The sequence below is a fragment of the Brassica rapa genome, chromosome A08, assembly GCF_000309985.2.
Source record: "Brassica rapa cultivar Chiifu-401-42 chromosome A08, CAAS_Brap_v3.01, whole genome shotgun sequence".
In the NCBI taxonomy this organism is placed as follows: domain Eukaryota; kingdom Viridiplantae; phylum Streptophyta; class Magnoliopsida; order Brassicales; family Brassicaceae; genus Brassica; species Brassica rapa.
The window spans coordinates 12,153,112-12,173,531 of record NC_024802.2 but is presented as its reverse complement, the minus strand read 5'-3'; the positions used below and the strand labels follow the sequence as shown (position 1 = coordinate 12,173,531).

At 38.5% G+C, this 20,420-nt stretch overlaps 5 protein-coding genes across 8 annotated transcripts; 4 read left to right on the top strand and 1 right to left on the bottom strand.

The window, feature by feature from the left end:
- Window positions 1-309: 309 nt before the first annotated feature.
- Window positions 310-2,886, bottom strand: LOC103834215 (probable 3-hydroxyisobutyrate dehydrogenase, mitochondrial). 2 transcript variants are annotated; one of them, XM_009110277.3, is made up of 10 exons: window positions 2,532-2,657; window positions 2,323-2,411; window positions 2,113-2,227; window positions 1,753-1,903; window positions 1,514-1,596; window positions 1,300-1,395; window positions 1,078-1,220; window positions 909-993; window positions 718-797; window positions 310-636 (listed from the first exon to the last, which is right to left on the bottom strand). In XM_009110277.3, exons 1-10 carry the CDS (start codon window positions 2,655-2,657, stop codon window positions 549-551), a joined length of 1,056 nt encoding a protein of 351 aa, XP_009108525.1. In that variant the 3' UTR covers window positions 310-548. The 2 variants fall into 2 exon arrangements, with proteins under 2 accessions (XP_009108525.1, XP_018509161.1); XM_018653645.2 differs by having other exon boundaries at window positions 390-636; window positions 1,514-1,611; window positions 2,532-2,886.
- Window positions 2,887-3,498: 612 nt separating this feature from the next.
- LOC103834213 (LRR receptor-like serine/threonine-protein kinase GHR1) lies at window positions 3,499-8,181 on the top strand. 3 transcript variants are annotated; one of them, XM_033277990.1, is made up of 5 exons: window positions 3,499-3,785; window positions 3,916-3,972; window positions 4,108-5,210; window positions 5,298-6,812; window positions 7,371-8,181. In XM_033277990.1, exons 3-5 carry the CDS (start codon window positions 4,160-4,162, stop codon window positions 7,955-7,957), a joined length of 3,153 nt encoding a protein of 1,050 aa, XP_033133881.1. In that variant the 5' UTR covers window positions 3,499-3,785; window positions 3,916-3,972; window positions 4,108-4,159; the 3' UTR covers window positions 7,958-8,181. The 3 variants fall into 3 exon arrangements, with proteins under 3 accessions (XP_033133881.1, XP_033133880.1, XP_009108522.1); XM_033277989.1 differs by having other exon boundaries at window positions 3,501-3,785; window positions 3,897-3,972; XM_009110274.3 differs by having other exon boundaries at window positions 3,502-3,785; window positions 3,897-3,972; window positions 4,081-5,210.
- Window positions 8,182-8,903: 722 nt separating this feature from the next.
- LOC103834212 (riboflavin biosynthesis protein PYRD, chloroplastic) lies at window positions 8,904-11,529 on the top strand. Its single transcript, XM_009110273.2, has 2 exons — window positions 8,904-10,021; window positions 10,517-11,529. The coding sequence occupies exons 1-2, from the start codon at window positions 9,650-9,652 to the stop codon at window positions 11,417-11,419; spliced, it is 1,275 nt and encodes a 424-aa protein (XP_009108521.1). The 5' UTR covers window positions 8,904-9,649; the 3' UTR covers window positions 11,420-11,529.
- A 2,523-nt stretch (window positions 11,530-14,052) lies between these two features.
- LOC117127477 lies at window positions 14,053-18,619 on the top strand. The gene is made up of 2 exons (XM_033277986.1): window positions 14,053-14,351; window positions 14,445-18,619. The coding sequence occupies exon 2, from the start codon at window positions 16,763-16,765 to the stop codon at window positions 18,566-18,568; it is 1,806 nt and encodes a 601-aa protein (XP_033133877.1). The 5' UTR covers window positions 14,053-14,351; window positions 14,445-16,762; the 3' UTR covers window positions 18,569-18,619.
- On the top strand, window positions 14,301-15,243 carry LOC103834211 (transcription factor bHLH162). The gene is made up of 3 exons (XM_009110272.3): window positions 14,301-14,351; window positions 14,445-14,807; window positions 15,169-15,243. The coding sequence occupies exons 1-3, from the start codon at window positions 14,301-14,303 to the stop codon at window positions 15,241-15,243; spliced, it is 489 nt and encodes a 162-aa protein (XP_009108520.1).
- Window positions 18,620-20,420: the final 1,801 nt, after the last annotated feature.

Here is a 20,420-nt window from a genome sequence, read left to right as displayed (position 1 = left end):
CAGTATTATGAAATATGACAGTCAACTAAAAGCTCAAAACAGTGAATTCAAGTCCCCACCACTGAAACAATCTTCTCTATATTCTTTGATTGTATCTAGCTTCTGCTTGGCTCCTCTATGTCTCCTCATCACCGTCACGAATGGAGGTGGAGCAACCTCTGACACAAACCTTGCTAGACGTGCAAGGGTGTCTGAAAAAGTCCCTTCTATCATGATACTCCGTTGATATCATCAACTTAATACTCTGTTCCAAATTTATATTTATTTATTTAATGATTTTTAATTATGAAGATTGTGGAAATATTGTAATTCAGGAAACTATTGATTGAGTAGTGTGTTGTTCAAGGCTTTGACTTTGAGCCCAATGGTCATGTTCAGAGTCCAGCGTCTAAGACAAGTCCCCAAACTAATTACATTTCAAATCGTTTTAGTAACATCACAATCCTTCCAAGATTTAATTCCCTCTCAGCAATGAAAATAAACAATGTAAATGCACAAAGAAACCTTTGGATCCTTATTATTTTGCAGGGTCATTTGTAAAGATTGTCTCAGACTTCATCTTTGCCATTGTAGAAGTATCTAAAAACACATGAAAAGTCCTTTGTCTCATGCCCATCCTCACACATCTTCTTGTAACTGCAAAAACAATACCAAACGCTGAAGAGATATGCACATAATCTTCATTAAAAAAGAGTACTGCTCTTGAAAAGTACTCACATTTCTTGTGCTTTGGATATCAATGCGCTTTTGTGTCCAACTTCTTCAGCTGAGGCTGCTGCTAAGTTTAAGTCTTTAGCCTGCATTTTGAAATACCCAAATAGACATGAAAGACTTGTGTGACAAAAAGAAATGTGCTTTAGCGAGATTTTGGGACCAACAACACACTAAGGACTTGGTAAGAAACTGACCATAAGTTTGGAGGCAAAACCGCCGTTGTAATCTCTTGAAGAGGGCACACCTTCCATTACTCCTGGAACTGGATTATATTTGTCGCTGCGGTTTTAAGCATATAGGAATGGAGTCAAGAGTTTGAAGGGCAGGTATTAAAAATTTGAAGACGCTATTTCATTTACTGACCTACTCCAACATCGGCCACTAGATGTGTTCAATACTTCAGTTAAAGTGGTGGCAGATAGTCCAAGTGACTGACCAAGAGCTAAAGCTTCTGAAGTACCCAGCATACTCACAGCCATTGCCAAATTGTTACATATCTTTGCAGCCTAAGTTTGAGAACAAAAACAGGTTATGTAATGATGAATGCAGAAGAGCTTCTCAGTCTATATCTAAGAGTGAGCTTACAGATCCATTTCCTGAACCGCCACAGTAGATGGAAGTTCTGCCCATTGACTCAAGTATTGGTCTTGCGGCTAAGTAAGCATCTTTCGGACCTCCAACCTACAAAACATTTGACATTGTCGCTCATATAGGTACTAAGATGGATTTTATGTTATATATATAGTTAAGAGCATCTAGGAAGGATGTGATTGAGATGATAAGAGAGTAGACAACATACCATGAAAGTAAGTGTAGCAGCTTCTGCAGCAAGAACACCTCCTGAGACAGGAGCATCCAACATGACAGGCTTTTCCCAGTTATCTGCATCAAAGCATGCTTGAAAGCTGAAACTATGTAAAATGAAACACTCTCTAAAAAATGGTTCAAAAATGATGTCATGAACTATTAGAAAAGTTTTTTAATGGTCAAACACATTATAAGAATAAAACTTTTGTTCAAATCATATCCATGTTTTACCTCTCTTGTCTTTTAAATTACAATTAGAAACAGCAAGAGAGATTTTCCGGGTGGTTTGAGGATCAATAGTGGATGAGTCTATCAACAAAGCAGGTCTTATAGCGTTGTCTCCATGAAGCAACCCATTTGTTCCTGTGTACACATCCATCACCTACATAAATTACAAATATTCTTCATCAAATCAAGAGGACAACATCTCTAAAGATATGTTCTTCCAAGTTTCAACCATCTAATAACCATCCCCAGCATCAGGTGGTAAACCAAACACAAAAAAAAACTGTAATCTCATAGACTAATTATTACCCAGCAATGCCATCTGATCACACAAGAGTGTACTTTTCCTAAAAAGTAACAACTTACGTGAGATGAAGAAGGCAACATGGTAATCACAACTTGGCTATCCTGAGCAACTTGGTAAGGAGTTTCTCTAGCGGAGACTCCCATGTCAGTGAACATCTTCATAACATCACGGTTTCTTTGAAACCAAACACAAGTGTATATGAGCAACAAAAAAAAGAAGTTAATCAACGTTTAATCCCAAATAAGAAAATGGATAAAGGATGTTGTTACATGTCATGAACGGTAACGTTAAATCCAGCTTTAACTAGATTATTCACCATTCTTGATCCCATGTTTCCAAGTCCTATGAAACCAACATTCTGTAAAAAAAAAACAGAGCACAATTGGCACCAACAATTATAAAAGTTAAGAAAATCTGGAAAGTAGCAAACTTTTTCAAAACCTCTGAGGCAGAGAGAAAAACTATAAACAAGAATAACCTGGAATTGAGTTGAATGCTGTGATGATGACGAAGAGAACCGGTGACACCTTGAAAACGACCCGAGGACGAAACTGGTTTTGAGTTTGGATATAGAGAGTAAGGCTTGCGCTCTACGAATCGCCATCCGTGAAATTGAATCACTTCAGACCAAAAAGAGCAGTTAGCGAAATCGACATGTGAGTGAGTCTCTGACGGAACTATCTGTCTGTATCCGTAGTCTTATGATCTGATCAATGAGTCATCAAATTTGGTTTTTTGAATTCTTACCCCCTTAATTCTTAGTTTCTTGTGAAAATCGACATCTACTTTCAATTTTATCAGTAAAACCCACAACAATTGTCTTTTCCTGTTTGTTGACTAGGCGTCAACCATGTAGGGCCCACATCCCTTCTACATTTTATCGCTAATAAATGTACGACTGATCGAAATATTAATACCTCTTTTTCTGAATTGTCGCAATAAATTCGTAAATAATGTATTTCAAATTCTTCTATTCACTTAAATTTATTTCAAACTCTCTCGGTAAGTTTTGATACTGCCCTGCGCACAATTCGTAGCTTATTTTCCCAATGTGGTCTCACACTCTGCGCAAGTAAATGACATTTTAACCCTCACTAAAAGCAGAATAGAACAAAAAATCATATATGGGATAAAACCCTTTCGCGTCCACTCACTCAGTTAAAAGCTTTGTAGATTCCTTTGGCGGGTAAATCCCTAATTTTTACATTATTTATTAGAAAAAAAACGAATATTTCTCCCGCGGCTCTTTCGTCTTTTACATCTGAAAAGCCTATGGAAAAAGTAAATTTAAAACTTTATTATTGTTTCTTTTCTCGTCAATCAATGAATTATTATAATCTTTTTCTATTTCCTTTTGAGTTTTTTTCTTCTGCTATTTTTCCCCTTCACACGCCTCAAGAGTACCCATTTACACTCTTTACCGAGTCCTTGTCGTTCGTCACTGTCGTACATGAAAACTTGCAGTTTTTCTATCATCACTTTTTTTTTGTTTTCGCCTTCTCTGTTTGGTTCTTAATACTCTTACAGTGTGACATTCAAAGGGTAACCCACAAAGATTCTCACTGGCTCTCAGTCAACTATGCTCAAAACCATATCCAGCACTCCTTAGTAGCAGTGCATGAGCTTAGGAAACTAATTGACTCTGCTTCCATTCCAAGTCTTTGTCTTCCTTCTTCTTCATCTCTCTCGTCATTGTTTTGCAGTGAAAGGTTTCTAATTTATTTTCATTCGGGTAAGATAAAAATCATTCCTTTATCTCTTTATCTCTTTGCTTTTGGGGTTAGATCTTGAAATGGGACCCAATATTGAATAGCCCATTTGTTCATTTATTGTTTCCTTTCAGCTGATTCCCTTCACTACACGGTTGTCTCTTCTCACTCAATAGCATTTGCATTTTGAATGATTGGTGCTTGAAGCAGGTGAGGTTCCTTCGTATTGATGTTTTTTTTTTTTTCAAAATTTTGAACTTTTGCTAGCTACTTTGATGGGTATTTAAACTAACTTTGGCTCATTAATTTTCCTGTCAGATTTACTAAAGTTCCATGACTGTTCAGTGAGCTGGAAAAGTTGTTGGCTTTCTACAAAAAAGGTTGTAGCTTTGTGAGGATGATGAATCTCTCGAGGCTTCTGTTACTATCCATGTTTGTCCTGTCCGCAATGGGGCAGCTTCCTTCACAGGACATCATGGCACTGCTTGAATTCAAGAAAGGCATCAAGCATGACCCAACCGGCTTTGTCCTCAACTCCTGGAACGGTGAGTCCATCGACTTCAACGGCTGTCCTTCTTCTTGGAACGGTATTGCCTGCAACGGTGCCAACGTGGCTGCTGTTGTTTTGGATAATTTGAGCTTGTCTGCAGATGCTGATCTCAGTGTGTTCTCCAACTTGACAATGCTTGTCAAACTCTCCATGGCTAACAACTCAATCTCCGGTGTCTTACCGAGTAATCTAGGCAGTTTCAAAAGCCTCCAGTTCCTGGATTTGTCTGATAACCTCTTGTCTTCCTCGCTGCCTAAAGAGTTTGGTAGATCAGTGAGCTTGAAGAATCTCTCTTTAGCTGGTAACAACTTCTCTGGTGAGGTTCCTGAGTCTCTGGGAGGTTTGGTATCGCTTCAGTCTTTGGATATGAGTCGCAACTCCTTCTCTGGACCTTTGCCAAAGTCCTTGACAACGCTGAACGATCTGCTCTACTTGAACCTCTCTTCTAATGGATTCACAGGGAAAATCCCAAGGGGCTTTGATCTAGTTCCGAGTCTTCAGGTTCTTGATTTGCATGGTAACTCATTTGATGGTAATCTTGACGGCGAGTTCTTCCTTTCAACGAATGCGAGCTATGTTGATCTCAGTGGAAACAGACTGGTGACAGCGTCTGGGAAGCTGTTACCTGGTGTTTCTGAGAGCATCAAGCACTTGAACCTCAGTCACAATCTTCTTGAAGGTTCGCTGACTAGTGGGTTTCAGTTGTTTCAGAACTTAAAAGTCTTGGATCTTAGCTACAACCAGTTGTCAGGAGAGTTACCAGGTTTTAATTATGTCTATGATCTTCAAGTACTCAAGCTTAGCAACAACAGATTCTCAGGCTCCCTTCCTAATAATTTGTTGAAAGGAGACTCCTTGGATTTAACAACACTGGATTTAAGTGGGAACAATCTCTCAGGTATGCTCTTAGCTTAGTTGTTATATGATAATGGTGGCACCAAAAACACTAGAGGTTATGTTTATCTGTTTTGTGTTTGTGTTGCAGGGCCAATAAGTGCTATCATGTCAACAACTCTTCACACCCTTGACCTTTCGTCAAACTCACTGACCGGGGAGCTTCCTCTCTTGACCGGGAGATGCGTCTTACTCGATCTCTCAAACAACCAGTTTGAAGGAAACCTGACAAGATGGTCAAAATGGGAGAACGTTGAGTACCTTGACCTCAGCCAGAACCGTTTCACTGGTTCCTTCCCAGACGTAGCTCCTCAGCTTCTTCGAGCAAATCATCTTAACCTTTCCCACAACAAGCTCACAGGCTCACTACCAGAACGGATTCCTAACCATTATCCCAAACTCGGTGTTCTAGATATAAGTTCCAACAGCTTGGATGGGCCACTCCCGAGTACGTTACTGTCCATGCCCACTTTGGAGGAGGTCCATCTTCAGAACAATGGCATGAGTGGTAACATCGGACCTTTGCCTTCTTCTTCTGGTTCCAGAATCCGTCTCCTTGATCTTTCTCACAACCGGTTTGATGGTGATCTACCTTCTGCATTCGGATCTTTGAACAAACTTCAAGTGCTGAATCTCGCAGCGAATAACTTGTCTGGATCTTTGCCTAGCTCCATGAATGAAATGGTCTCTCTAAGCTCATTAGACCTATCACAGAATCATTTCACTGGACCACTCCCAAGCAACTTATCCAGCAGCCTTGTGGCTTTGAATGTGTCTTACAATGATCTGTCAGGGACAGTGCCGGAGAATCTGAAGAACTTCCCTCCGCCTTCCTTTTATCCTGGGAACAGCAAGCTAATCTTGCCTGCTGGATCAACAAGTGCATCAGAAGTTTCCAAGGGGAAACCAATGAACTTACTAATCAAGATTGTCATAATAGTTTCCTGCGCCATTGCTCTTATTATTCTCATCCTTGTGGCTATCCTTCTGTTTTGCATCTGCAAATCAAGAAGACGCGAAGAGCATAGCATCACTGGTAAAGATATTAACAGGCGGGATCAAACAATCCCTTCGGGCAGTGGAGTTGTCTCTGCTGAGGAACTAGTTGCTTCGAGAAAAGGCTCTTCATCAGGAATCCTCAGTCCAGATGAGAAGCTAGCTGTTGCGACTGGCTTCTCTCCTTCAAAGACAAGTAACTTATCTTGGTCACCTGGCTCAGGAGACTCACTCCCAGCTGATCAGCAACTAGCACGGCTTGATGTTAGGTCACCAGATAGACTCGTGGGAGAGCTGCAGTTTCTGGATGAGTCGATCAAACTGACTCCAGAGGAATTGTCGAGAGCACCGGCTGAAGTTCTTGGAAGAAGTAGCCACGGGACTTCTTACAGGGCAACGCTTGATAATGGAGTGTTTTTAACCGTGAAATGGCTAAGAGAAGGCGTGGCAAAGCAGAGAAAAGAGTTTGCTAAAGAAGTGAAGAAGTTTGCTAACATTAGGCATCCTAATGTGGTTACTCTAAGAGGATACTACTGGGGACCCACGCAACATGAGAAGCTTATTCTTTCAGATTATATATCACCTGGAAGCGTCGCTAGCTTCCTTTACGGTAAGGCTCCTTTCATTAGACTTTTCTATCACTATATTTAGGCATGAGCATTTGGGGTATAGGTTCGGTTTTATTTGTTCTAGAATATATAGTCTCTCCGGGTATTTAGGAAATTCGTGGTTCGGTTATTTTGGTATTTGGTTTGGTTTGTGTAAGTTTGTAACAAAATTAAGAACCAACTAATATTTAAGATAATTTTGAGTCCAATTCGGTTCTGGTTTGGTTCCGAATTTTTTGGTTAATTCGGGTTGGAGTTTTTGGATAAAAATTCAGATAATTTGGGTAATGTTAAATAATATTTTCTAAAATACCTGATTATTTTAAAACTAAAAGTAGTTAATATTTATAAGTATATAAACTATGTTATAGAAATTCGGGTACCTATTCGGTTTGGTTCGGTTTGATTTCGTTTTTTATGCTGGAGATATAGGTTCTGGTCTGACAATTGATAGGATCCAAACCCAAACCAAATCTTGTTTTTGGTCCGGTCGGTTCTGGATAAATGTCTCATGCCTAACTATATTCATCAAGCTTACGGTTCTTGTTTTGATTTTTCAGATCGACCAGGCAGGAAAGGCCCTCCTTTAGCATGGATCCAACGTTTGAAAATTGCGGTTGATGTAGCACGTGGTCTAAACTATCTCCATTTCGACAGAGCTGTTCCACACGGTAACCTCAAGGCAACAAACATTCTCTTAGAAGGAGAAGAGCTAAACGCACGCGTTTCAGATTACTGCCTCCACCGTCTCATGACACAAGCAGGCACAGTTGAACAGATCCTAGACGCAGGCATCCTCGGTTACCGAGCTCCTGAGCTGGCAGCTTCAAGGAAACCGCTGCCTTCTTTCAAAGCAGATGTATATGCATTTGGTGTGATACTTCTTGAGATCCTAACGGGAAGATGTGCAGGAGATGTGATCACAGGTGAACAAGAAGGTGTTGATTTAACTGATTGGGTTAGGTTACGTGTTGCTGAAGGGCGTGGTGCGGAATGCTTTGACTCGGTGTTGGCACAGGAGATGGGAAGTGATCCTGTTACGGAGAAAGGGACTAAAGAAGTTCTTGGGGTTGCTTTGAGGTGTATAAGACCTGTTTCTGAGAGACCTGGTATTAAGACCATTTATGAAGACCTGTCTTCAATTTAGGAACAATGTTCTTCTCTCTCTTGTTCTGTTTTTGTTTTTTTAGGTTCAGGTCTCATTGGAGTTGCATGCTTTTGTTTCTGGAGAAGCATGTTCTTGATTTAAGGTTGTATTGTGTTGTGTCTTCTTCTGTTGTTTTCTTTTGTAACATTTTTCTCTGTAAAAAGACGAAATACGCTCATGTCTCATGAGTGAATGAAAGTTTATGGAAGTTGTTAAATCATGTCCTTGATCGAAACCGGTTCATTTACAGATGAAATAGCCTATTAAACCGGGTAGCTAGTAAACCAATTGGAACAATCCGGTTCGGTTTCAGATATAGCCAATGGTTACTCGCATGACACAAAAAAAATTGAGTAATGAGTATCTTTGTCTTTTTTGGATTCTTTGATATTTAGAAAATATTTTCACTACTTTTGATTTTTTTTTTTTTACAGATTTTGAAATAAATTTTTGCGATTTTGATTATATTTGATTTGTAGATATGTTTTCGGAGTTTTTGAGAGAAAAATTCTGATAGGTCTGGGCATTTTAAGCTCGATCCGAAAACCCGAACTGAAACAGATAAAAAAAAAACGATTTGAAGTCCAACCGAAAATTTACAAGTATTTTTTTAGGTCTATATTTTTTTTACCCGAAAAAACCGGAACCAAAAAGAACTGGAACCGAAAGGAACCAATCCGAATAGACTAGACCCGAAAAAAACCGACCCAGATAGACCCAAACCCAAAAAAACCGACCCGAATAGACCCAACCCATAAAAACCGATTTGTATCCGACTTAAAAACATGTATATCCAAAACAATGATTTTTTGTTTTATATATATTATTTTATGTTTTAGTTGAATTATCTTTTGTTAACAATATTTGTTATTATTTTGTAACATTTTTAAGTAATATGAAGTTTTAAAATATAAAATTCAGAGTTTTGAAATGTTTTATTTTAATTATTAATAGTTTTATTTAAGTTATTTTTTGTAAAAAATAGATATATACATATATGATAAATATCGATTAAATTTGATGGAGTTGGGTATGTCATGTCTTTTTGTGATCCTAAATATCCGAATCTGATCCGGATCCGAAAAATTACGGATATTTTATGGATATTTTAATTATAGACCTGAACAAACCCAGACTCAAGAAGAACCGACTCGTACCCGAACCGAAAATTTTTAAGTACCTATTAAATCTAAATGTTTAGAATCCGAAAGACCCGGATCCGAAAGCCGGCCCGAACCTGATCCGAAGACTTGAACGCTGATGCCTAATTTCTGAAATGAATCAAATTAAAATATTTGACAAAAAAAAAGAAACAAATTAAAATATTTAAATTCTTAATATTAAGAACCGAAGTGACCCGAAAAAAAATCAAATCCAAAACTTTCAAAAGTGTCTAACCAACAAATGACCCGAAATCGATCGGGTTTTTACCAAACCAACCAAATCAAATAGCATACTAAACCAGTGGACATTGCCGGTTTTCCGGTTAGACATAACCGGTTCATTGAATTAAAAGCCCCAATCTTCTCATCGTCGTCCTCGACGTCTCCTCTCTCCCGCCGCTGCTGTACTGCTGTACATTTCCAGGCTCGAATCTTAAATCCACTCGTCGTCGAGGTTCCACTTGACTTGAGATTGTTGTTAACTTGGGTGAAGAAGAAAAGCCAATCAAATTTTGAAACGGTGCTTCCGATGCAGATCGCATGCCTCCCAATTCCGATTTCATCAATCACTCCCCGAACCTCAATTCCAGCTTCACCAGTATCCTCAAACCATCGCTACATTTTCAACCCCGCTTCGTTTCAGAACCCAAAACACTCTTTCTTCACCCTCTCTCTCAAAAGATCACATAGATCACGAACTGGTTTCAAAGCTCCTGTCTTGGCTGCCATGAGAAGCGAAGAAGCTATTGATGATGCGTTTTATATGAGGAGATGCGTGGAACTGGCGAAGAGAGCAACTGGGTGCACTAGTCCTAATCCTCTGGTTGGTTGTGTCATTGTCAAAGACGGCAAGATTGTTGGGGAAGGGTTTCATCCCAAAGCTGGTCAGCCTCATGCCGAGGTAACAACAAAAGTTGCAGTCTTTCCTTGATGGGTTTCTTCTGGAAATGAGAAGACTTTATGTATTGTTTCTTGAGCTTCTGTTGCATTGTGGAATGAGTTTGATTCTTGGTGAAATTTGTTATGTGTTTGCTGTCTAGATGTGGGAGACTTAGGTGAGAATGTCACTGTTTATGTTAGCTTAGATTAGAACCATGTAAATGGAGATTAGTCGAAACTAATGAGTTTGATTCTCGGTGAAAGTTGTTCTTAGCATTGTTTGGTGTTCGCTGTGAAACTGCTTTTGTTTGCTAAGAACCATGTAAAATGGAAATTAGTAGATATTAATGAGTTTGGTTAATGGTAAAAATTGTTCTTGGCATTGTTAAGGGTTTGCTCTCTTTGAGATGCGGGACACTTTGTTGAGAATGACACTGCTTATGTTAGCTCTATGATCCTGTAATTGGAGATTAGTAGATGTTAATGATTTTGATTTTTTTGTGAAAGTTGTTCTTAGGTGTTTGCTCTTCGAGATGCTGGAGACTTAGCTGAGAATGCCACTGCTTACGTTAGCTTAGAACCCTGTAATCACTATGGGAGAACGCCGCCTTGCACAGAAGCATTGATCAAAGCCAAGGTGAAAAGAGTTGTAGTTGGGATGGTTGATCCGAATCCAATCGTTTCTTCTTCGGGTATCACTCGTTTGACAGATGCTGGGATTGATGTCACTGTTGGTGTTGAAGAAGACTTGTGCAAGAAGATGAATGAAGGATTCATCCATCGAATGTTAACAGGAAAGCCGTTTCTCGCTCTCAGGTATTCTATGTCTGTCAATGGTTGTTTTCTGGACAAGATCGGTGAAGGAGCTTCCGATACTGGTGGATACTACTCAAAGCTATTGCAAGAATACGACGCAGTAATACTTTCTTCCTCGTTATCTGATAAACTCTCGAGCATTTCCTCACAAGAAGAAGCTAATGTTTCGATCCAGCCTATTCAAATCATAGTAGCTAGCAACGCACAACAGTCTCCTATACTTGCTTCTTCCAACATGGTGGAAGATTCGGCTCTAAAAGTTGTAGTCTTCACCAAAGAGGACATGGTTGCAGAGTCCGGGGTCGAAACAGTTGTATTAGAAAGTATAAACTTGGCTTCCATCTTGGATTACTGTTATCGCCGTGGACTTTGCAGTGTCTTGTTGGATTTGAGGGGAGACATCAAAGACCTTGAAGTGCTTCTTAGAGATGGATTTGAGCAGAAGCTGTTGCAGAAGATAGTGGTTGAGGTTTTGCCTGAATGGTGCGTGAAAGATGATGAGAGACAGGTAACGTTGTCGATGGACTGGTTAGAGTCAAAAGCTGTGGAAGATCTGCAGCCTAAGCAACTAGGTGGAAGCGTTTTGCTGGAGTGTTATCTTTGAAGTTTTGATGCTTGAATGTGTAAGTTGTTGAGCTTCATTTTTTTGAAACCTTTTGTGTTATTAACTGGATTAATAAAATATTTTAAAATATTACTGTCATTTTTGCTTAATGTTTTTTATTCCTAAGAGCATCATCATCAATTGAGTACCTAAAAATATCTTATAACTTTATAATATTAATAATAAAAAGTTACCAGTAATATTTCAGAGTTTGCGAAATTATTTATGAATCATCTTACATAATTTTTTATAATCTCTCAAATGAGAGAAGTTCCTAGTTCTTACTCTTCTTCATCTCTCCTACTTTTTAAATTTCTATTTATTATTTTTTTGTCAAGGTATTTTCTATAATTTTTTTATTGTTCTATAATTATTTTAGAACTTTACTGAGAAACAAGATCAAACTAGAAGTCATCCATAAAAATGCTCTCACTCACTCACACATACCAAATAAATTCAATAGTGTAAATCCTGAATAAATTCAAGAAAATTTTAGTCATATTTGGTATTGCAACTAGTTTCATAAAAGGGTTTATTTGCTAAATAGCCAAAAAAAAAAGGGAAATTAGATTTTTAGAAAGAGAGTAGAGAGATAGGAAGAGAAAGTAGGAGAGAGGGGGTGTTTTTAGTTAGTTAATGAATTTTGTTTTTTTTTGTGTCTACTGGGTACAATTACCCTTCATAAAAGGTGTGAAAACTCCAAAACGTGGTTTGTTTTTCAAGAAACGGATTAACGGAGTTTGTTACGTTATAACATTTTTCACATCAAGAAGAAGTGTGATTCGACCACCATGTATGGCCGACAGGTAATAGGTATCCTAATGTAATTGGCTGCTAAAAGTAAAAAAACATGTGCTCATTTTAAGGATGTACAACTACATTATACTGGGAAGTACCATCAATAAAAAACGATTGTTGATGATGTCGATTGCATTTGCTTAATGAATTCGAAGCGAACATTGGAAAAGTATTCTACATTTTGGACGAAGTCAAAAACTAATTGACAAGAAACATTTTGTCAAGCATTAGATTTTTGCGTTGAAACCGACATATCTACATATGCTCAAAGAAAAGAAAATACTAAACCAGTTTTGATTTGACAACCCTAAATTTCAATTTAAGAGTTATATAACTGCATAAATTTGAAGATTTGTAAAATCTTCATAATAAAAAAGGTCAACAACCACATTATCTTTCTTTTGTGTCCTCATTATTAGTATTTTTAATTTTTAAATCAAACATATGGTATTTTTAAGAATTTTTCGCTGAGTACCTCAAGTCTTGAAAAATATTTAAAAATAAAAAAGGAAGAAAGAGAAACAAAAAATGAAGAGAGAAGAAGAAGAACGTACCTGCGCGAAGAAACGTTTCTTTTTGTTTGAAGGGATTGATATCCACTTGTCATTATCTAATTGGATTATTTTGATACAATTTTTCTTAAAGCATTAAAATTTAATTATAAAACCAAATATGCTAAAATATTGTTACAATAACATGTAGAGACTATGGTTGAGAGACTTAACCACTAATGTTGCTCTAAGCATCCGACATAAAATAGCAGCCTAGTAGGCTGTATGTACATAACAAAACAAAAAGAAGAGAAACACTCGACAAAGATTAACTTACAAATTGGTGATGGGAACAAAAGATTATGAGCATGTCTCTATGTCGATTATGTTCTAGTGGTTCAATAACATCCACCTAGTTGCCTGAGCGAAATAATTGACCATACTATTCCCACCAATCTCCATTTCATAAACAATTTTCTTGTATCCTTCTTCTTTTTTACATATTGAAACAATTTAAAATGTTTTTCCAATGATGGTATTCAGATAAAAAATGAAAATTAGTTATAGCGTCTGACTTCATAGGTTGTCAAACATGAACTACGTATTTAGATACGAAGTTATGCATGAGTTTTGTCAACTTTTGGTTTCTACAAATAAATATATAATAATAATGAAGAATTTTTTTTATATAAGTAAGCAAGTAAATGTAAGTACGATTAATTCAACTGACTAGAGGAACCTGGGATTAGGAACTTCTATAGGCTAAGATTTCAAAGTAAACTCAGGACTTGAGCACATCCCCTTGTAACATCTCAATGGGACTCTGTTTTTCAGAGCTTCACTATTTAAAAAACGGTTATATATGGTGTATAATGTATATATTACATATATAATTTATATTGATATATTAAAACTATTAATAAAAAAAATATAATTATTCATATGTAATTTTTGTTTTAGTTATATATGTGTATAATACACTTTAATTAATTAAATTTATGTTTTTATTATCATCTTATTTAGATGTATTTTTAATATAAAATATGATTATGTTAATTTTAAATGAACTAAAAATTAACTAATGTTTTTTTTTTGAAACTCAAAGTAGATTTTGTCCAAAGTGGAAAAATTAACTAATGTTGTTAGTTACGTCGGTGTAGATTGGCATATAACTTTTCTGAAAAAAAAAACACATTATTGGCATATGTATATGAATAACTAAAAATATTTACTATAACAAATCCGTTATCAAAAAAAGAGAGTCAAGAATCATATTTACTTTTTTTTTTCTTGTCTTGTTTCATTATCTTTTTATATTTTGTCGGTATATACCATACCCTTCGTCCTTTACAAACCTTTTTTTCACTAAACCGTTACAATTAGCACAAACTAATTATCCTTATGTAGAGCTAATAATGTGACTTAAACCAACTCACTCCTTTTTTTATATTAATGTGGTTGTTATTGAGTTCCATGGTTTATGACACTTCAAGAAGAAGAAGAAAAACAGGAGTGTGGATAAGAGGCATTCAAACACAAGCCAATCAAGACCTTCAGATCTCAAAATAACTGAGAAAAATAGAAGGATTCAGATGGAAGATCTTTACTTAGAACTGAACTCTCTTCTTCCTCAAACTTCTAGGGTTTCTTCTTCTTCTTCTTTTTCCTCTGATATGCATATATAATATGTGGTTTCATGTCTAATATATAAAACCTTTTTGCTGCTTATTGTTTAGGAGCTACCTCTACCTGATCAGCTAGATGAAGCTGCAAACTACATCAAGGAGCTACAAGTGAGCGTGGAGAAAAATAGAGAAAGGAAGAGGAAGCTTGTTACGACTGCAGCTTTGGAAAAATTGAATTCCACAGGATCTTCATCCATGTCCTCGAGTGTTGATGTCTCCGTGCCTAAACGGTTGCCAAGGATCGAGATTCAAGAAACCGGTCCGATTTTTCACATCTCCCTTGTGACAAGCTTGGAACATAAGTTTATGTTCCATGAGATCATTCGTGTTCTCACTGAGGAATTAGGAGCTGGGCTCACTCATGCTGGATACTCAATTGTTGATGATGCCGTCTTCCACATTTTTGATTGCAAGGTATATAAATCAAATAAAAAATTTATCGATCTTGAGATAAAACTTTGTTACTATTACAGTATTACCATGTTAAAGTTAGGTTTAATCCATACAGTATTCAGGCAATGTGAATAAGATTAAAGTTAGGTCACTGAACTAATATATACAACTTGGTAAAAACACACGTTTTATTCATTAGAAACCGATTGACAAGTGGTTGCATATTATATTTTATTTTGAGTGATAAGTAGATGCACTCAAAATGCAAGAATTGGTCCCCAACTAATTGTAAGTTGTTTTACTAGATGATTCTTGGTGATACGTATAGAGATATCTTTGATCTTTTTGGGTGCTAATTAATTTAGTTATAATATACGTGTAGGTGGAAGATTGTGATTTTGGAGCTACGAGTAGAATTTCTGAGAATCTCAAGAAACTTGTGAACAGTGTCAACTAATAGTCTCCCTAATGTGTACCCTTTTACAGCTTTTTCTGTTTTTGTTCTAATTTATTGTTCCTTTTGTTGAATTTATCTTGTAATGTGAAAATGATGTTTCATATGATGATATGAGCATACTATATATATTTTATATGATATGTGTACAATTTACATTTAGTCTGGCAGTTATAAAGATTGGTTAAAACGACTTAGCATATGAGATCTGTAACTTTTTTTTTTGAATATATGTTAAATTTATTCAAAAGAAAATAGTTTTTTTACAACAAGTGCATCATTTTTTTTAAAGTTGGCACACTTTCAACATTGTTTATAAAGAACTCAAAGGAAAATCATCTAGTGGCAAACCACCGGGATAAGCTTCCAGCATAGTTTTGATTTTATATTTAGTTTGGCAGTTAAAAGTTCTGTATTTCCGGCATTGAGCAATGAGCATATTCTCTTATGCACGAGTTTAAATTATATTTTTGTCTTCTCTGTCAAAAATATTTACATCGATTTACTATTGAAACCGATATTAGAAAACTCTAACCAAATGGATCCAGTGTACTGTCTTTTATTTATTTTTACAAATCACAGCAGATTATTAACTAATAATCCGAACAACTGTAAAAACCATAAAACAGAAGAAAAAAAAACAGCAAAACGAGCCATGCAGGCCTCTTTATAAACAGCTTCTCTCTAAACCCTTGAAACATACTCAAGAACATAATAAGCACTAAGCAAGATCAAATCACATAAGAAAGAACACAAATGGATCCGAACGCAAAAACAATTATCTCTTTCGCATTGTTTTTCCTCTATTTATCTTTCTCTAATATTTCCCTCGCTCGTGGCGCTGAAGTCGGTACGTTTATTTACTTTTGCAAAATCATGTTTACATTTGTATCAAAACTCAATACTTATATATATATGATATTACTTTGGAAACAGACGATGAAACTCCATTTACGTACGAGCGGAATCCAGAGAAAGGACCAGAGGGATGGGGAAAAATAAACCCTCATTGGAAAACTTGCAACACCGGAAAATTCCAATCTCCGATCGATCTCACTAACGCAAGAGTTAGTATTATTCGTGATGAAGCATGGAGAAGACAATACAAACCAGCCCCGGCTGTAATTGTGAACAGAGGACATGACGTTATGGTACATTTTGTTTAGCTGTAAATTATCATTACATTACGCATATGCATGGTGATATAATTCTAACAGTAATCAAAAATGATGATATAATAAAAGGTATCGTGGAAAGGAGATGCTGGGAAAATAACAATACGTCGAACTGAGTATAAATTGGTGCAATGTCATTGGCATTCACCGTCAGAGCATACCGTCAACGGAACTCGGTTTGTGTTTTCTTGTCTTAAGAAATAATATAAGAATTAATTAATAAAAGAGTTACGTTGAGAAAGAAGCCTTTGACTTTTTCTCTCGACCGTACAAAGCGATTCAAAACGCGATCTTCTTCCTTTGCCCTTCTCCGGCGCCGTTCTCGGCGTCGGAACCCTCCAGCCCTCATGGCTAAAAATAAAAACTCAAAAAAGCCTCCTACCAAGCCATATCCCACTGGATCTGGCTCTTCTCACTCTGTTCTTAAACAACCCACGCCTGAGATTCCCTTGGCCGTGTACAGTGAAATCCGAACAAAGCAAGCAGATCTAAGCCTCTCCTCTGCTCCTCCTGGTCCGATTTCCCCATCTGAGCCTTCGATGCCTGCCTCGGTAGCCATTGCAGCCTCAACACCGAAACTCAATGAAACCCTAACCTCAGCTACAGTCGCAAGTGCTCCACAAGCCTCCGTACCTGAGCAAACAAACAACCCTTCTCCATCGATCCAAATGGGCCTCATCGAGAAGGTTCAGCCACCTACAGCGACTCTCAACGGTCCGTCTAGAAAGTCACTCCCCGCAACAAGCTCCTCAACAGACCTTGACCCGGCGAGTAAATGGAGACATTTCGTTAGCAAGACCTCCTCTAAAATGGAGCCTGAGCAGACACCTTTCACCCTTGAATCAGGAGAAGCATGCGTCAAAATTCCCAACTCAGTCATTGAACGGAATAAGAAAGCTTGGGACTCCTTCATTCTCGGACAATTCTACGAGGAACCTCCTGCTAAAGGAGCCGTCCACGCAATTGTAAACGGAATTTGGAGCAGACAAAAGCGCGACATCTCTGTTTCGAAAATGGATGGACACGCTTTTCTATTTAGAGTCCCCTGTCCAAATGCTAGAAGGAAAATTCTCAGTCAATGCCTTTGGCAAGTAGAAGGACAAACGATGCTTGTGGCGAAGTGGGCTCCAGGTCCTCTCCAAGAGAAACCCGAGCTATCAATGGTCCCGGTTTGGCTGGATTTCACTGGAGTACCACTGCAATTCTTCAACCGAGACGCCTTGAAGGAAATAGCTGGACTGGTCGGACATCCTATTTGTCTCCACTCCGCAACTGAAAACCTCACTAACCTTGAGGTCGCCCGAGTGTATACTGTTATAGATCCCCGAAAGCCACTGCCGGAAGGGGTCAATGCTCAGTTCGAATCAGGTGAGATTCATAGGATCACAGTTTCCTCGCCTTGGCTCCCATCCTTATGTTCCTTCTGTAAAAAGGTGGGCCACACTATATCCCGCTGCAAATCTGCTCCCACTACTTGTACAATTTGCAACTCTGTCAAGCACGACACTGCTCTTTGTCCTCGCAACAGACCAAAGCAGCGCGAAGGAAAGGCACCGGTAAAAAGCCTGCTCTCAATCTCTTCCCAGCGCCAATCTCAGAAACAAATCTACAGGCGCAAGGAGGTTGAAGCACCTGCAATATCACCGCATCTTGCGGTCCCTATTGACTCTCCCCAGGATGCAGTAGTGGAAAATCCCTCGCTCTTAATTTCAGAAAATCGATTACCTGCTTCACAGACTATTAAGGAAGGGCAACCTCAACTCAAACCAACCTTCGCTGAGATCTCGGCCACCCCAGCAAGGAAAAGTGATCTCAACAGTCAAATCTCGCTGCCTATTCGTTCACCAATGCCGATAATCTCTACCTCCAAAGCAGTCACGGATACTCCATCCAGTTCAACTGTTGCCTTTGACTATGATGTTTCTAAAGGAGGTCTCATCGTTGATCTAAGTCCTCACTTTGTCCCTTCATCGGCGGCTCCTTCTGAGGACGAGTCTTATTCGAGTCAGCAGGGTTTTTCAACTCCAGAATCTTTATCTGAAGGGGAAGATAACCCGGATGATGAAAATGATCAGTTCATCCAGGTTATGACCAAACGCATGCGCCGTCAGTTGCTTGCGAGAGCTCGGGGTAGAGGCCCCTTATCCCTCTAATTTTCATCTTTTTATGGATATTTTTTGTTGGAACATAAGAGGTTTCAATGATCCTGTAAAGCGGAGAGGTTTTCGGAAATGGTATAAAGAAAATAAGCCGGTTTTTGGTGGTCTCGTTGAGACGCACGTCTGTCCTGAAAGAGCTGCTTCTTTGGTTGCTCGGTCTTTTCCGGGATGGTCTTCTGTAAATAACTATGAATTCTCGGATTTAGGAAAAATTTGGGTCGTGTGGCACCCCTCCGTTCAAGTCACACTAATCTCCAAGTCTCTTCAGGTCATCACCTGTGCGGTCAAACTTCCATTTCAGCCTTCTGAGATGGTTATCTCAATTGTCTATGGTTCGAACTTCAGGGAAGATAGAAGGAGCCTCTGGTCTGAGCTGATTAGTACATCGTCGACGGTCTCCTCTCATCCTTGGACATGCCTGGGTGATTTCAATGAAATCTTATGGCCAGACGAACACTCAGCTGGTAATGATTATCTCTCTACCTCAGGTATGCGAGAGTTCAATGACTGTGTCAACGCATGCCTTCTCTCTGATCTGCCGTACTTTGGGAACACTCATACTTGGTCTAATAGCCAAGGAAGCACTCTGGTAGCCAAAAAGCTTGATCGTATTCTTGTAAATGATAGATGGCTCCTCCAATTTCAGGATTCAGTGGGGGTGTTTGGAGATCCTGGTATCTCAGATCATAGTCCATGCTGCATCTACATGGACTCATTTTCTCCAAAGCAGAAGAAACCTTTCAAGTTCTTCTCAATGCTCAACAGCCACCCAGAGTTTGCAGAGGTCTTACATCAGTGTTGGAACTCTCTCCCGTTTTCTGGCTCTAGAATGTTCCTGGTGTCCAAGAAACTAAAGGAAATTAAGAGTATCATCAGGGCTTTTAGTAAGGAGAACTTCTCTGAAATTGAAAAGCGTGTGGCTGAGTCCTTTTCAGAACTCCAATCTTGCCAACACGCCCTCCTTGCTTCTCCATCTCCATCTCTAGCAGCCCTGGAAAGAACAGCTCACAGAAAATGGATAATGCTAGCAAAGGCTGAAGAGTCTTTCCTTAGACAGAGAGCCCGTATTCAGTGGCTAGCTGAGGGAGACTGTAACTCGGCATTCTTCTACCGTGCTATTAAATCTCGCTCTGCTCAAAACTTTATTCACATGTTACTGGATTCAAGCGATAGGGTTATTGATGATCTTCAGGGTATCAAAGATCACATCTTGGGTTTCTATCAAAACCTTCTAGGAGGACAAATCCAACCCACTTCCTCGTCTCCAGACTTGATAGGAGACCTGGTCCCGTACAGATGTTCGTCGGAAGCATCGGCTACTCTATTGGCTCGGGTCACACCAGCTGATATTAAAGATGCCTTCTTCTCTCTGCCTAAAAACAAGTCACCTGGCCCTGACGGCTACCCTGCTGAGTTCTTTACTGCAAATTGGAACGCTGTGGGTGCTGACATGGTGGCTGCTGTGCAAGAGTTCTTTGAATCTGGAAAAATTCTAAGGCAGTGGAACTCTACAGCTGTAACCTTGATTCGTAAAAAGCCGAATGCTTCAAAAATAACAGAATTCAGGCCCATTTCTTGCTGCAACACTGTGTACAAGGTTATTTCTAAACTGTTAGCAAATCGCCTCAAGCAGATTCTGCCTTCTATCATCTCAAACTCGCAGTCGGCTTTCATCCCCGGAAGATCTCTTGCTGAAAATGTCCTGCTAGCCACCGAGTTAGTTGCCGGCTACAATTGGAAAACAATATCAAAAAGGGCAATGCTTAAGGTTGATCTTCAAAAGGCATTCGATACAGTAAACTGGGAATTTGTGCTTAACACTTTACAGGCCCTCAACTTTCCGAGG